Here is a 15418-nt window from a genome sequence, read left to right as displayed (position 1 = left end):
ACTTATTATACTGCAAGTCATTAACAAAAGGAAACCAAACAGTTTGACTACAAAGGAGAGAGATGCCGGAAGGATAGAAGGACTAGAAATGTAGGTATATGTGTATATAGACGTGTGGGTGCCAATCAGTATTTTTTTTTTTCATTTCATTTAATTTTTTAATCATATTTATTTTTTCATTTCATTTAATTTTTTAATCATATTTATTTCATTTCCCCCGCAAATGCAATTGAATGCAAATGTACATTGGAAGAAGCATAACTGTACAAAATCAGTGCAACTTTGTAATCAAGGAAAATTCAGTGAACTAAATGAAACACAATAGATGTGACTGTATGACAAAAACTGACTAGAAGTTGATGGAAATGGAGGGGACTGCTAAAAAGTAAAGAGTTTGGGTCTTGTGGGCACGTATGGTTTCAGAGATGTGTATTTACGCATGTATAATGTATGTCTGCAAAATTCATACGTGAGAGCGTCTGTATGCATTTGAGTCTTTCGGAAGTATCTCCAACAGTATGTCACCTCAAAACAATCATCATGTTACACACTTCGTTGCAAAACGAACGCAGCCATTTGATGAGCTGATCCTCGGGGATTACCCTGTTTGGGTTCACTGGTCAGCTGACTCTGTCACATGATCACGCAAGGAAGACCGTACTGTCCTAGGGCCTTGCAGCTCCTGTGACCTCCCGCTCCACTTTGACACGACGCTGGAACCAGTCGTGGTCCTCTCGTTCAGCCCAACCCTGGGCCGAAATAGATCTGTCATTGGTTCGTGGCTCTCCAGCATTTCATTTGAACAGCGAGAGTTTAACAGAATATCAATATTTCCTTTATTGTCCGCCAGACCTGTACCTGCACTGCACAACGGCCAGCATGATATGTGGGCGCGCAAATCCTATGTGTATCGCGAGGCATTTGCCCGCCGTGTCTCCGCTATCAACGCGTCGTCGTCCCCTGCAGACGCCCTGCCTCACTGCTGCTGCTGGGCTTGCTTGCCGCAGTATACGCACCGTCATGTCGGCGGGACCGAAACTCGACCTCAGCGGCATCTTGCCTCCAATAGCCACTCCGTTTGACAAGGACGAAAATATACGATACGACTACCTTCGAAATAATCTCGACAAATGGCACGCGTTTCCATTCAGAGGTGGGCGACTTTGTCGGATATCACAATTCATAATTCAAGCTAACTGCAACCAGCACAGTAAATTTTATATAAAACTGTGTACACGGAGCGCCCCGGGGTTAAATTCAAGCTAATTTTGATTACCCCGGTACCTTAAATCCGCTCTGATGAGAGAGTTTTTGTCTCGAATTGAGGGAGGGACACATAATTTTGCCTTACTGCCAACAGACCAGAAAAAAAAAATAGTGTGAAAACATTATGATGTATGAAATTCAAGATGGACTGTTGTGAGTGTTGTTAAGTTACGTTTTTGTCATGTATCTGGAGTTACTAAATACTAGGAAGTTGAAAATAACAGCCATTAGAGTTCTACTTGGACAGAAAGATCCGTCTCGCCCCTGTCTGTCTGTCCGGAAGAGTCTTGATTTTTTTTTGGCAATTTTGACGTTATCGCTCTCCTCCATCTTATAGGAGGGGATCTGTGAAGCCAGATGCAGTCTCAGCAGAACATATCCCCGACGACCAGATACAGACCGATCTTTCGGTCAACCAGTTACTAACCTAACTAAGCTCAAGTACTGAGTTTAACGTAGCCGTACATTTAATGGCTAGGTCATGACACGGCCATCACTATCACTATCTGCTATCAGATAGGACCTATTTATCTAGTCTATAGGCTTTAGTACATTTTAATGTATTGTTATGTTCATTGTAGAATTTTGTGGATATATTTTTTTTGCTTGTAATAAATGGATTTTAAACATCTGTGAGCAACCACAAAAATCAAGTCCTATCTATGCATACCCCACGTAGCAGACGACTCCAGTCTTGCTTTCGACATTCATTTTGTGTGGATTTGAATTTGATTGAACCTACGCTACAGGCTATGTGGTACAGGGATCAAATGGCGAGTATGCATACCTAACCAAGGAAGAGAGAGTGGAGATGGTCGCCAAAGCTCGCGAAGCTGTACCAACTGACAAGCTGGTCGTGGCGGGGTCCGGATGTGAATGTAAGAATGCATGGTTAAGACAATAGTAGTATCTCTGCCGTGTACTTCCCAATCATGTGTCACATTAAAGTTAGGAATTCAAGATGACTTTGATACATAGTTTTCTCAAAAACAATTTTTGAAGACATGATCAAAACAAGTACTCTTCAAATGTAGAATAAGCCAAAATTGCTGAAACAGTTGATTTGGATCTCCAGATGCTTACTTTTATCTATTTGAAGCAGCATAATGGGCTGTTTTCTTGCCAGACACTGTCACACTGTCACACCATGATTACTTTTTCCAAGTCATGTGAATGCCAAATCTAGGGGGCAGATCTGATTGTCAGTAAACTTGCTTCGCAAACTACCAGCTAAGTGGGTACATAAAGGTTTAATTTTTCCTCATGCATTTCTGAGATGTAATGTCTATTGACCAACCATCTATGGTGATAGTACAAAATTTTCTAGAAGTTTTTTACCAAAGTTCTCCGTAGAATGTTATTGTAAAAGCTTTTTTCCCCCCTTTTTTTTTAAATACAAGCCTTTATTTTTTTCAAGCTTTGCTGTTTCATTGTTGTTGTTTCTTTTAGGTTTGAGTATCTGGATTGTGCACAAAGTTTGTGGATTATTGAAGAAGTGTGTTATAAGTTAATTGAGCACTCTGTGCTGTGTCAGCACATGAATATGGGGTTGATGAAAAGAAGGAACAGATGAATGAAAGAAACAGAATAGCAAAAAGACCATAAAAGTTTGTAAAAGTAATGTAAAGAGCCCCTGAAAATAATGTATTGCTGTATAGCAAGAGCAAGAGAAGATTAGAAAATGTACAGCTGTAGTTGTTTTTTTCTTTACTGTTTTTTCTTATTATAATGGGGCAAATATTCAATGTATTGAGATAAGGAGTGCATCAGTTGTGCACATTGTGCAGAATTGAGTATTATTTGTTTTGTCAATTTAATTTTTTTCTGTGTGTGTTGTAGTAGTAGTAGGAGTAGTAGTAGTAGTAGTAGTAGTAGTAGTAGTAGTAGTAGTAATTAGTAGCCCATGCCAATAGGGCTTTTGAGAATTGAATAAGAACATTATAAAAATTACATTTACAAGAATTAGCTTCTGTAAATGAAATGATGATCATGTAATTTTATCATCTTTTCTTAACACTCTTTTTGAGGGGGAAGATTTTGTCGCAGATATGAAAAAAGCTTTATACTGGTCATGCATTTGCAAAAATAAAAATTACATTAATAGAAATAAAAATAAAAAATGCACATTTCATGTTCTATGTTTGTACCCTTAACCGATTGCAGACCAGTCTCGAGTATTCTCGGGCAGGTGTCTATGGGAAATGCATGTTATATCGAAATCAGCTCATCCGCAAGGGGTTAGCCACAAAAAACAAACAAACAAACAAACAAACAAACAAACAAACAAACAAGGTTTTATGTTGTTCATTAAGTAGAATGTAAGATATCTTATTTCATATACTGTTTTCTTCAAGTGAATATGAAAGGTTATCAGCATTTTGTGACTGATGAAATACATGTGTACCATGAAACTTATCAGAGATGTACATTGCTCCAGGGGCAGTATACTTTAAAGTGACCTCTGAAACATCGCCCATTTGATGAAAATATGTTCTCAAACATTATGACAAAAGTCATTGATATTGTATGCAACGGTTGTATAATAAGTGCAAAATGTATTCGAGTATTAAAGTACACTGCTAAAGTTGTGGAGTGTATGCAGTGCATTAATCAAATTGAGGTCCATCTTGATCATTTCATTGTTGTCCTTAAATTACACATATAATAATGAAATTCCTGTATCTAAGTAAATACAGGAAATATTTTATCCTACCTACCAACACGTCCTATCAACAAACCCCATGTTGTACTGATGAGTTTGGATGTACATTGTATATTCAAAATATCTGGCCACTTGCTGGGCCCTGTTGCATAAAACCCTTCCCGCTGGACTTACCGTTCCTTTCTAGCGGTAAGTCTTCAAATTAGCGGTAAATTTTATAATCCTTGATGCTGATTGGCTGTGATGCCTAATTTTGACGGTAGTTACCATTGAAATTCAACGGTAAGATTTATGCAACGGGCCCGGTGTACCGTCTGATGTTAATGATTTTCATCCCTTGCATCCATGTGAATGGCCTAGAAGAAAATAGAAAGCCCATTCACTGGTCTGCTAGATTATTAATGACACCAACATCTCTTTCGTTTTCTTCAGCTACCCGTGACACGATAGAGATGACTCAACGAATGGGTGATGCTGGAGCGGATGCAGCGCTGGTCGTTACGCCGTGCTTCTACAAGGGCAGCATGAATAATGCTTCAATGCTGCAGCACTTCACGAGGGTAATTCTGTGCTTGTGCAAATAAAACATTTAATTAAAAATAATCATTACCTACTGTATTTTTAAAACTTATGGAACTACATATTTTTAATGTGAGTGAAGAGTAGAATCTTGAGTGTACTATTTCACACTGATCAGAAGGAACGATAGCAAACATTCTGTAGTCACAGATTGCTGCTACAGTGACCAGTTTAAACTTTTGATGATGTCCTCCATTGTCAATGAGGAAAGGATGCATGAGGGCTCCCAACCCCCCAACCCCCTTTTTTTAACAATCCTGGTTCCACACATTTAAAGATGTCTGGATGTTGTTGCTGCACAGTTTTTACTCTACAAGTGTATTCCTCGTTTCCGCCCCTCCAGGTTGCGGATTCAAGCCCCATTCCAGTCATTCTCTACAGCGTACCCGCGAACACTGGCATAGAGCTACCGGTGGAAGTGGCTGTCACGATGAGTGCACATCCCAACGTCATCGGCATGAAGGACAGTGGAGGGGATGTAAGTTAACTCAGATGATACTTGGACTTAAAATTAACCTAATGGCCTAAAACCGTGTAGAGCTGACAAGTTTTGTATGTATTTACCAGATAACGCCATAAAGAACAACAGCTCAGTACTGTTAAAAAAAAAAAATGTAACTAGCCAAACTCCAATTTTACTGTGCGGTCTCTCCAAAGACATTCAAAAATAAAATATGCATGTGTTCTATTGGTGTGCCAAAATTCTTTCGCAAGTGAATTTCCTTTGAGGCCACAAGTGAATATAGATATATGCATATCTACTTCCACTGAACAGAAAAAAACAAAAAACGAAAAAAGCACACAACAACAGCAAACAAACCAAAAAACCAAAAATGATAATTAAAACAAAACAAAACAAAACAAAGCAAAAATTACTGTAATTGCCAGTAAACATGCACATCAGTGATGTGTGTATACCATGTTACAAATGTAGGTGTTGTTGTTTACCAGTGGTAGTTACTCTGCTTTGCAGTGGGTTATTTGTTCTGTTTATCTGATTTGTGTGTGTATGTGATTAAAATTGTTGTATTAATAGTTGTGATATTTTGGCATGAACCAGCTACATGTAGCCAATGTGATTATCTTCACTTATGTAAAACATGACCATAGGATTACATTTACAACATCTTGAAAACATTTTGAAATTTTAAAATTGACTTTTCAAAATCTTATGAAAACAAAAAGAAAGCAGAGAAAAAAAAAACCAATGATGTGTAATATTTTAAGCAATGTGCAGCTAGGAAAAACAGTTTCTCACAGAGCCAAAGCTGGTGTTACTGACAGGATGTGAGTTGGTGACAAAAGACTCTCATACTAGTCCCACATATCCATTTGAGAGATAGTGTTACATGGTGGTCCTTAAAAGGGACTGCCAGGCAAAGTGTTTTTGCCGCAAAATGGATGGGTCAAAGCCATGGAAACGAAGGAGTCAGCATGCTATTAAGCATTGCTGTAATTAGTGTAAACTATGCTAACCTAAGAAAATGGATGCGTGCTGTGCAACATGTACCCCCTAGGTACGCGGTAATTTATTTCTCACTGTCTTATAGCTATAGCACAATGTGGGGTGTGAATATTTCATCAGAATCAGAAGCAAGAATGACTCCATTGTCATTTATGTGGAGCCCTCATTTAGATTTTGGGGTCAGAATGTGAAATTCAGTGGAAGCATTGCATATTTTAAGAGGCAGCGCTGGTAGGGACATGGTCTTCATTCTGTATCTCATAGCAGCCTCAACATGCCTTCTGCCTTGTTGAGGGGGAAAAAAAAAATGTCAAGTGAATGTGTTTCATTTATGTCTCTGTGCCGAGCAAGACCTAGTGTGTTTGACTTCGCTTTGTTGCGTTTGTTCATGCATGAGACCCCCTGTAGGCTTGTATACATTTAGATCACTAGCATTCTCTTTGCATATTAGAACTGCAAAGCAAGATATTTTCATGGAATGACATTTTTTGCGAATTGGAGGTGACGGCATTTGTCGGTGGCTTTCAATGCATACAACGTAGAGACGAACTTTTGCGAGCATTATAATAATGCAAATCTTGGCTCTCGTGAAATTTGTGGATTTAAAATGCATGTAAGCATTCCTGGTTTTGCAGTATCTTGCCTGTTCAGAAATGTTGACAACACTACAGGAATGATTGCTGTCAGTGCACAAGTTAATGTTGCTGTGAGCAAACCAAAAATGGCTGATTATGAAGATCTGTAGTACGCATATAAAATTTAACGTATTGTAATAAATCCTTTTTCCCTATATAATCGGACAAATTGTCTATCTCATTATGTAGCCGTACTGTTTGAATGATGACTCATTTGTGCACAAGTGCATGTTGCTCTAAGCAAACCAAAATGACTCATCATGGAGCTCTGATGCATTGGAAGTGGAGTTACACTCACGCCATTGTCAGCCATGAATGCTTTCAAATCAACCGGGTATGAAAGAGACTTTGATTGTATAAGTTGTATGCTCATTGAAGTGGATGTACATTGTAAGCACAATGTACCGTGGAAGGAATCGTGAACCTCATTGGGGTTGTTGTTCCTGTCATTTTAGAAAATTTGTCTGATTTTGTAGGATTCATTTAGTCAGTAACAGTTTTCCATGTGATTTGTAACATCTATTATGTACACAATAATATGTATTTGTAAGAACTTTAGTTTTTGTTTCATTTGGTATAAAATGTTTTTTCTGACTGTGTGTATTACATATATATGTAATATGTGAAGGTGAATATGTGAATGTACATTGTATCTGGTTTCACAGTAAATTGAACATTTTCTGCCAGCTCAAGGTGCCAAGGTGCTCATTATCACTCAAGGTGCCAGTGTAAACTATGACATGACATTGAAAGTGTTTGATTTCAGCATAGATCAGAGGTCAAATGTCAGACACAATTTTTTTTTTGTAAATTTTTTTAAAAATGTTTTTACTTTATTTTATCTTTTTACCAGGTACCTGCAGTGGGTCGATTGTTACTTTATTGTCATTGGACCTGTAAACCTTGTGCATAACTAATGGTGTGAGTGTTCTGAACAGTGCATTGATTGGCTTTTGGACAAAGTCTGATGGAAATCAGGGGTCAAAGGCCAAGGGTTAAAGTTGCATCATTTTAAAATTGCTTTTCCAAAGTTATTTCTAAAAAAAAAAAAAAGATTATTCCATCAAGTCTTATTCGCATTGGTATTGAAGGGGTACACTAGTATCTGAGGCAAAATCTATTGAATTTCTTGTGCAGCAAAGGTCAGTACTTAACAAATAACAAAACTTTATTGTGAATACAAAAATAACAGAGTGTGTTTGAAGGAAGTTCTTCAAGCTTCATTGCTACAATGTACATGACGACAATATTGTAAGGCAACTTGATGCATTGCAACTTAAGTCTTGGTGTGACGTGTTCGTTATAAACAGTAACATGGAATGGATATATGTAACCACCAGTTGATATCTGCCATCTTGTTTGTTGTAGGTGTCAAAGATTGGTCTACTGGTCCATAAGACCAAGGGACAGGACTTCCAGGTCCTGGCTGGATCTGGCGGCTTCCTTTTGCCAGCCCTGACTGTTGGTGAGTGGCTACTGTAAATAGCATCGCAGTTTTGTTGCACATGTGTGTGCTTGTGTTCTGTTTTTATGTTTGTTTGTTTGTTTGTTTGTTGTTGTTTGTGTGTGTGTGTGTGTGTTGTTGCTCTTGTTAACCTGACCTCTACCCCAATGTAACAGTATGTGAGATTGAGGAGTTGGGTTTGAAAAGTAGTGAAATACCAAACCATCAGAGAAAAAAAAAAATGAAATACATGTATGCTTTTTGGAATTGTGCATAGTATGAGCTTATCATAAACTGGCTTATTGCAATACTCTTGATACGTACACTGTACATACACTGTGTACATGTGCCATTGGTACCTGTTTGTACACACCATGGCTAATGTACTCAAATAACATGTGAAAACATAATGCTACTGCTGTGAAAGTTAGGATTACCGGTAGTCATGAATGGAATGTGCTATAAATTGAGCTTGCAGATTTTCAGCTTAATCTGATAGTCCTTACATGTGATTGTGACTGTGGTTTTACATCCTGTTTATTGTCCTTTTCATTGCTATTAAGAGCACAGCTTGGTGAGATAGAACACTTGAATAGACCCTAAACTTCAAAGCCTCTTTTCTCAGTTAACACTTTTCCAGTGTGTGTACATTCTTTCCATTATTCAGATTGGTTATAGGAAAGTCAATTTGTATTGACTCATACATAATTAAATACAATAAGCTTAGAGCCTTCTCTTTCAGAATCCACCCTATTGATAATAACTAAAATCCATGCCTAGTGCAGAGCTGCCAACTAGTACTGATTTTCAGTAATTTCTACTGAAAGTGGACAAGAATACTGAAGGTTACAAGCAAATTACTGATTTTAGAAATCATTGTCTGTGATAAATTCTATAACACTGTTAAGGATTACTGATTTTCACTCAAAAAAGGTGCAAATTACTGATTTTCAGCCATCATAGTACTGAAAGGCTTTTACAAAAGTTGGCAGCTCTGCTAGTGACTTTCTGGTTTTTGGTTTTGTGATGCAGGGTCACATGTGAGATACTGTACATGTATCTAGAAGGAATGTTATCTAATATTGCATTCAGTCATAAAAACAAACACATTATGGTATTTGATATGTGTGGAACATGTTTCTGAAAGATCACATGTAAACAGAAGGCTTTGTGTTTTATTTTGGCTTTTTTTTTTTGCCGGTTTGTGTTTTGGTTTGTTTTGTTTTGTAGACTGTGCAGGGGCGGATCCATAAATTCTGTAAAGAGGGGTGCCTTTACAAAATTAAGGGGGAGGGGTGCACGCACCCCTCCTCATTTTTATCTTGTTATTTATTTCTGCTTTAATAAACAATATAGGAGGGGCGTGCGCCTGGTGTGCTCCCCCCTGGATCTCCGCCACTGGTGCGATAACACTTGATTTGTCTTGCTCCTTCCACCACAGGTGCAGTTGGTGGTGTGTGTGCTGTAGCCAATGTGCTAGGAAGAGAGACCTGCCAGGTGTATGAACTCTTCAAGGCGGGGCAGATGGCAGAAGCAGTGGCTCTTCAGCATCGCCTCATTGCTCCCAATGCCTGCGTGAGTCGCTCCATCCACTATAAAACCTGTTGAGAACGGACTGATTTTGCTACAACACGCATTTCCCACAGGCACTTGTCCAAGTATTCTAGGGACTCGTTCTCAACAAGTTTTAAACCTGTTTAGTAGGTCATTAGGAAATTTTGCAGCAAAGAAAGAAAAAAATGATGATTTTTTTCTTCCTTATTTTTGGCACCTCTAAATTTCAGTGCATGTCGTATATAAGAAAAGATAAATGGAAAGATAGATGGAACTGGTTAAAAGTATATTTTTCCACACAAAATTGCAAAGAGTTTCACAACAGTTGGTTAATTTTAGAGAGAAACAGGACTGTCTGTCTTGATTACTATGTTGCCAATTTAAGGATCACCAATATGTATCTAATAATTAAAAGGCTACGGCAAGAGAATTTGTACTCTGTCTCTTGAACCACTTCAGCTAAGAAGAAAAAATTATAGTAACTACAGTAAAAAAGAGCATATCTTATAATCAAACAATGGAAACATTATCAGAAGATTCATCAAAATTTGACATAAAGATCAGAAAGTCATGGATCGAGAAGTTTCATCTGCTTGTTATAGAATGATGGTATTGGTCACAACCACTTAACCTGTTGAGGATAGACTGATTTTGCTACAACATGTATTTCCCATAGACACCTGCCTGAGTGTACTCGGGACTCATCCTCAACGGGTTAAATATAAAATTCAGTGTCAACTCTGTTTTTTATTGACTTGTGCATAGATATTCACTAAAATTTTGGTTTAAATTAACAAGAATGTCCCATATACATCATTCAAATTGTGTAGCAATAACCCATGAATGATGAGAGGGTATAAGCCTTTTATCTTCAGGTATAAGATATTTTTAAATGAAATAAAGAAGTCTGATATGCTTAAATGGTTTCTCTGTATGTCGGATATGTGTAAATGGTTTGTCTGTATGACTGATGTCGTACAAAGGCTTCCCTTTCTGCATTAAGAGCTTAACAGATTTTTCTTACTGAAACGTCCTCATATACTCACTGAGATGATTATATAGACTGTTAGGAGATCTGCTGGTAAACTTGAACTGCAATAGAGAAAGATTCAACAGTAAATCATGTACTGGTATTGTAGTATTTTTCCCCATCTTTTGTGATCTGTTGTAGGATGAAAGAATATGGATTATGACACCATGGATGCTATGAAAAATCCAATTCCTTTTGAAAAAATAATCAGTTTGTGTTTGAAGGACGTCATTATGACAGACATGTTGTGCATGAAAGGAATTTGACGGGCCTGCTTCTTATTAGACAGATTTTGTCCATCAAATATGTGAAATGAGATTGAATATCAGTGACAATGAAGAAGCGTGGCTTGCAAGGTTTATTATAATAATTGAGGTGCTGACCGCTTTACCTGTTTCACGTCCACACTCTCACAAATTGAAAGAAAAAGTCTACAGTGATAAACCATTGTCCATGGGGAACCGCTCATCTCATCCTTTTCTTCTTCTTTTTTTTAATGAGGGTGGGGGGGGGGGAGGGGGGTCAGGCAAAAGAGATTTTGTTTTGTGCCAGAGAAATTAATCCTATCATAGAAGACCATTGAAGTGACAGGCTGGTTCTGGTCTGCCATCCTTTTGTTTAACACCTTTTGTAGTCTGCTCGTCAGCAAACAATCATGAAAGTGGAAGACACTTTGGCAAATTATGACCTTGGAAAAGCTTGTTGATTGATGTTAGTTTTTGAAAGACACAGACACACAGACAGGCAGACATACACACGCATACATACCCACACCCACACATGCACACACACACGTACAACTTCAAAGAGGCTTTTGTTCACTGCCTTTTGAACTCCAGCAACATTATCTGTACTGGTGTTCGGCACACAGGAGTAGCTGTAGGATGTGTTTGCAAGAATTTTTGTATATGCCACATGTTTGGCCACTATATTTCGCAAACTGGGATGTGCAAGACAATTATGCGAATGATTGAATTCGTGTTTTATGAACTGCATAGATTTAATGAGAAGAAATTATCATCCCTTTTCAACAGAAAAGTTTGTAGCAATTTAAACTCCTTGGAAATGATATGTGACGCATTTGCGTTGCAGTGTTATAGGAGACAATAATTTCACATATTATTAATTTTATGAATGCTGGCTGACTTGTGAATTTTAAAAAGAATCTTGTTTGGGGGGATTGAAGGCTGTCGGAGAAATGTGGGAGGATTGGTTTGACAAATCAATCATTTGCTGTAGCTGTATTTGAGAGATAGACTGTCATACATGTTTTCTGTGTCACTACATCACCTTTATATAACATGTGTCCTCTGCACATTTGAAGATAAAGATGTAATGTTTCAGATTCAATGAAGGGTATCCGTTGAGAATTGTAGTTGGGTTTTATCCAGTCCACTTTGCCCAAAGTCATTTGAAAACATTTAGGATTTTGAGATTGCTTAGTGAGAGGCTTTTGTAGTTATGGTTTCTCTGAACTATAAACAGAAATGTGAGAGCAGATGAAATACTGATATTGCTAGATGCATTTTTCCTCTATGTGTGACAAAGATCCTCAGCTGAATTGGTTAGACATTTGTCCTGCTAGTCCGATTCTGTAAAGATTGTTGTACATAGTATTAAAGACGGCAGAATTGTCCTCAGAATATGCTAGTATGTGATGTAGGCTTTGTGCTGGCATGAAGCATGAAATTTGACAACAGTGCCTTTTGTCTGCTTGTCGAGACATATCTTTTTAATAGTCTCATTTTCATTTGCTGTGTAATTCTTCTTCTCCTCCTTACTATTGCATGTATCATTATTGCTGTTTTATCAAATGAGCATTATTATCATAATTTCATCTCGAATATGAAAGATAAGGAACATGCTGTTGTCATCATCACCAGCAGTGTTTTTCTGTCATGTAGAAATAAGTGTTACCAAATATCTTCATTCCATGTCTTCTTCCATCTTGTAGGTGACAAGGAAATATGGCATCCCCGGCCTGAAGACTGCCATGGACTGGTTTGGATTCTATGGTGGCCCCACCCGCTCACCACTTGTGCCCCTCTCAGAGGATGTTACCGCGGCGATGAAGAAAGACTTCACTGACAATGGCTTCATCCCTTAGGCATGATGAGGTCCCCCACCCACCACTCTCTCCCTGTGTTTGAATCATTAGAAGAGGATGGGGTTTAGTTTTGCCAAACTGCCGGCCATTTTTGGTGCATCATTTCATCTTTTCATGATGACATCTTGGTACTGTATGTCTCTTTATGCATACTCTATATTGTATGAGCCTAAATTTTTGCAAATCGGGACTTCCCAATGATTTTGCTAGTGGTTGAATTCACGATCATGGAGTACAATAGGAAACAGAGAATTGTATATGTGCACATCACATTCAAATTTGGATAAGCGTCAATATTTTTGCGTGTCTTTAAATTCAGGAATAGCTCTTTACTTGCGAAATTTGCAAAAATAAATCTTCATGAAATATTTGGCATATACTGTAATCAAATTGTTTGTACAGGTATTGTGAAAGAATGTGTGCTGGATATTCTACTGTGTATGGACAATATGAACTTGAACATAAAGAGTGGATGACATTCTCTGTGTGTGTGTGTGTGTGTCTCTCTCTCTCTCTCTCTCTGTCTCTTTTTCTTTTCCCTGCTCTGTCTTTCTGTCTCCCCTGTATACATTTGTATGTGTATATATATTATATAGATATGAAATCATTTGATAGCAGATATTTAGCCTTCAAGGTTAAGATAATACACATTGTTCACAACTTTGTAAACATCTGTGATAAAAAAAGGGAAAGAAGTTGTATATTAAACTGTGTATGTTTGGAAAGATAAGGTTTTCAAAACACACAGTTTTATGGGTCGTATCTCCTGTGTGTGAAACTGGTTCGAGACAGATGTCATTGTTAGGCAACAATCTAATTACGTATCTGCAATGTATCTACATTTATGTCAATTTCTGTATGTCACAAGGGTATAGTATTTTGTGTACATCCATTGAGAGTCACCTGAATTAATAACAAAACTGAAATTTGGTGTCACAATCTTTAGACATTCCACCATTGAGATAAATGGCCCTTGCACTCTTTTATTCGCATCAAAACATACATAATATGTTAGATATATAATATCATGGTAGACATTAGAAAGAATTGCACTTCTAAATGATAATAAGTGGCTTTATCTCATGGTGTGTGTTCACCTTGTTTCTCAAATTCCAGACAACATATTGCATAATGTAATGTTTGGATGTGAGACATAACACATCTCAATGTGATTGAAAGCTGCTCATGTGCCTCTTTTGAAACTGCTTTATATTTTACACTTTTGATCATTACCTCCGCCAAGGGGGGAGGTTATGTTTTCGTTATCATTGGTTTGTTTGTTAGTTCGTTAATTCGTTCGTTTGTTCGTTCGTTTGTCTGTGTGCAAAATAACGGATTGGGATGAAACTTGCAGGAAAGGTTGAGAATGACACAAGTAACAAACGATTAACTTTTGGTAGTGATCCGAGAATTTTGGGGGAATTTATGAAGGATTTTTGATATTTTTGCAGGGAGGATCAATGAACTTTGGAATTCAGGCTGCGCGTATTTGAGGTTTGCATGGGCGCACTAAAGTGCGTGCTCTAGTTTCTGCTAGGGCGAGGCGCGCGGTGCAGCTGAGGGTTTGTGACGTACCAAAGGCTTCTATATTGGGAAATCGGGCGGCTTTCAGCACACAATGCAGTATGTATGGGTGGAAATCACTGATCTCTATGGAAGAACAAGATCAGTGCGGGTGGAAATGGGCTGCATGCTTGGCGGAGGTCTGCGCTCTCAGAGTGCTTCTCTAGTTATAATTGTTGTTCTGTTTTGCGAAACTTATCTTTTTTTTTTCTTTTTTTGTGTGAAGAGGATTTGTTTTATTGCTGCATACCCTGCCAAGAAGGTTTTAACTGCCACAAAATGTCTAGTGCCCTGCAGTATCCATTGATGTCATGTGAATATTATTTTCTAAGCATTTCAAGATCCATATCTTCACTGTAATAGAGATCACTGAAGTCTTGTGTTATAGGCATACAGTATTTTAAGGCGAGAAGTGATTTGCCATGTAGGCATTTAGTTTATGAAGCTGCCAAATTAAGAACACTGCAATTAAGCCGATGAAGTATTAATATCTATGACTTCCAGTAATATCATGACTTGAAAGTAATTGTTTGACACTCAAGTTTTTTAATTCTCTTTTTCATGAGAAGAAAATGAAAATCACTGACATGATTATTTACAATGCCATATTTTACCAATTACTTTTAGGAGCTGCTGTGTAGTTCATAGACTCTCAGTCTTTAGGTCTGTGATTCTGGTCTGTTATGACAATGAAAGTGAACTTTGTAGACAATGCTCTTCAGAAGTGACTTACAGCCGCCAGCCCGATGGTTGCGTAATGTAAAGCATTTTAGTTGCTTCCCCAATGGCCGCATGTAATAATGTGAAAACTCAGCCCTCTTAACCCGTTGAGGACGGGCTGATTTTGCTACAACACTCATTTCCCACAGACACCTGCCCAAGTATACTCGGGACTTGTCCTCAACAGGTTAAAGGAAACCAAAGCCACAATTGTCAAGTAAAAGCAGCCATGGAAGAAATATATATATATATATATATATATAAAATATTAGGACAAATATACAGAAAATTCAACATTTTCATTTTTCTGGCATAATGAATGAGCACTTGGCTTCCCTCTTTCAGAAAGCAGGGTGAATAATATTACCCTAACATATGTCATTAACAAGTTGA

At 37.8% G+C, this 15418-nt stretch overlaps 1 protein-coding gene across 1 annotated transcript; it reads left to right on the top strand.

The window, feature by feature from the left end:
* Window positions 1-719: 719 nt before the first annotated feature.
* Window positions 720-12742, top strand: LOC140242025 (4-hydroxy-2-oxoglutarate aldolase, mitochondrial-like). Its single transcript, XM_072321769.1, has 7 exons — window positions 720-1153; window positions 2016-2144; window positions 4361-4488; window positions 4851-4985; window positions 7976-8072; window positions 9493-9626; window positions 12590-12742. The coding sequence occupies exons 1-7, from the start codon at window positions 880-882 to the stop codon at window positions 12740-12742; spliced, it is 1050 nt and encodes a 349-aa protein (XP_072177870.1). The 5' UTR covers window positions 720-879.
* The last annotated feature ends 2676 nt before the right edge of the window (window positions 12743-15418 follow it).

This window comes from Diadema setosum, chromosome 18 (assembly GCF_964275005.1).
Source record: "Diadema setosum chromosome 18, eeDiaSeto1, whole genome shotgun sequence".
Lineage (NCBI taxonomy): Eukaryota > Metazoa > Echinodermata > Echinoidea > Diadematoida > Diadematidae > Diadema > Diadema setosum.
The sequence above is the reverse complement of the archived record's forward strand: the minus strand, read 5'-3'. Positions and strand labels throughout refer to the sequence as shown.

What these genes read in the sequence shown, in the direction of transcription:
- LOC140242025 (XM_072321769.1), top strand. Translation starts at nt 880, where the DNA reads ATGATATGTGGGCGCGCAAATCCTATGTGTATCGCGAGGCATTTGCCC. An exon ending in GGCGGGGTCCGGATGTGAAT is followed by an intron (nt 2,145 to 4,360) that starts GTAAGAATGCAT and finishes CGTTTTCTTCAG; the next exon opens with CTACCCGTGACACGATAGAG. An exon ending in TGAAGGACAGTGGAGGGGAT is followed by an intron (nt 4,986 to 7,975) that starts GTAAGTTAACTC and finishes TGTTTGTTGTAG; the next exon opens with GTGTCAAAGATTGGTCTACT.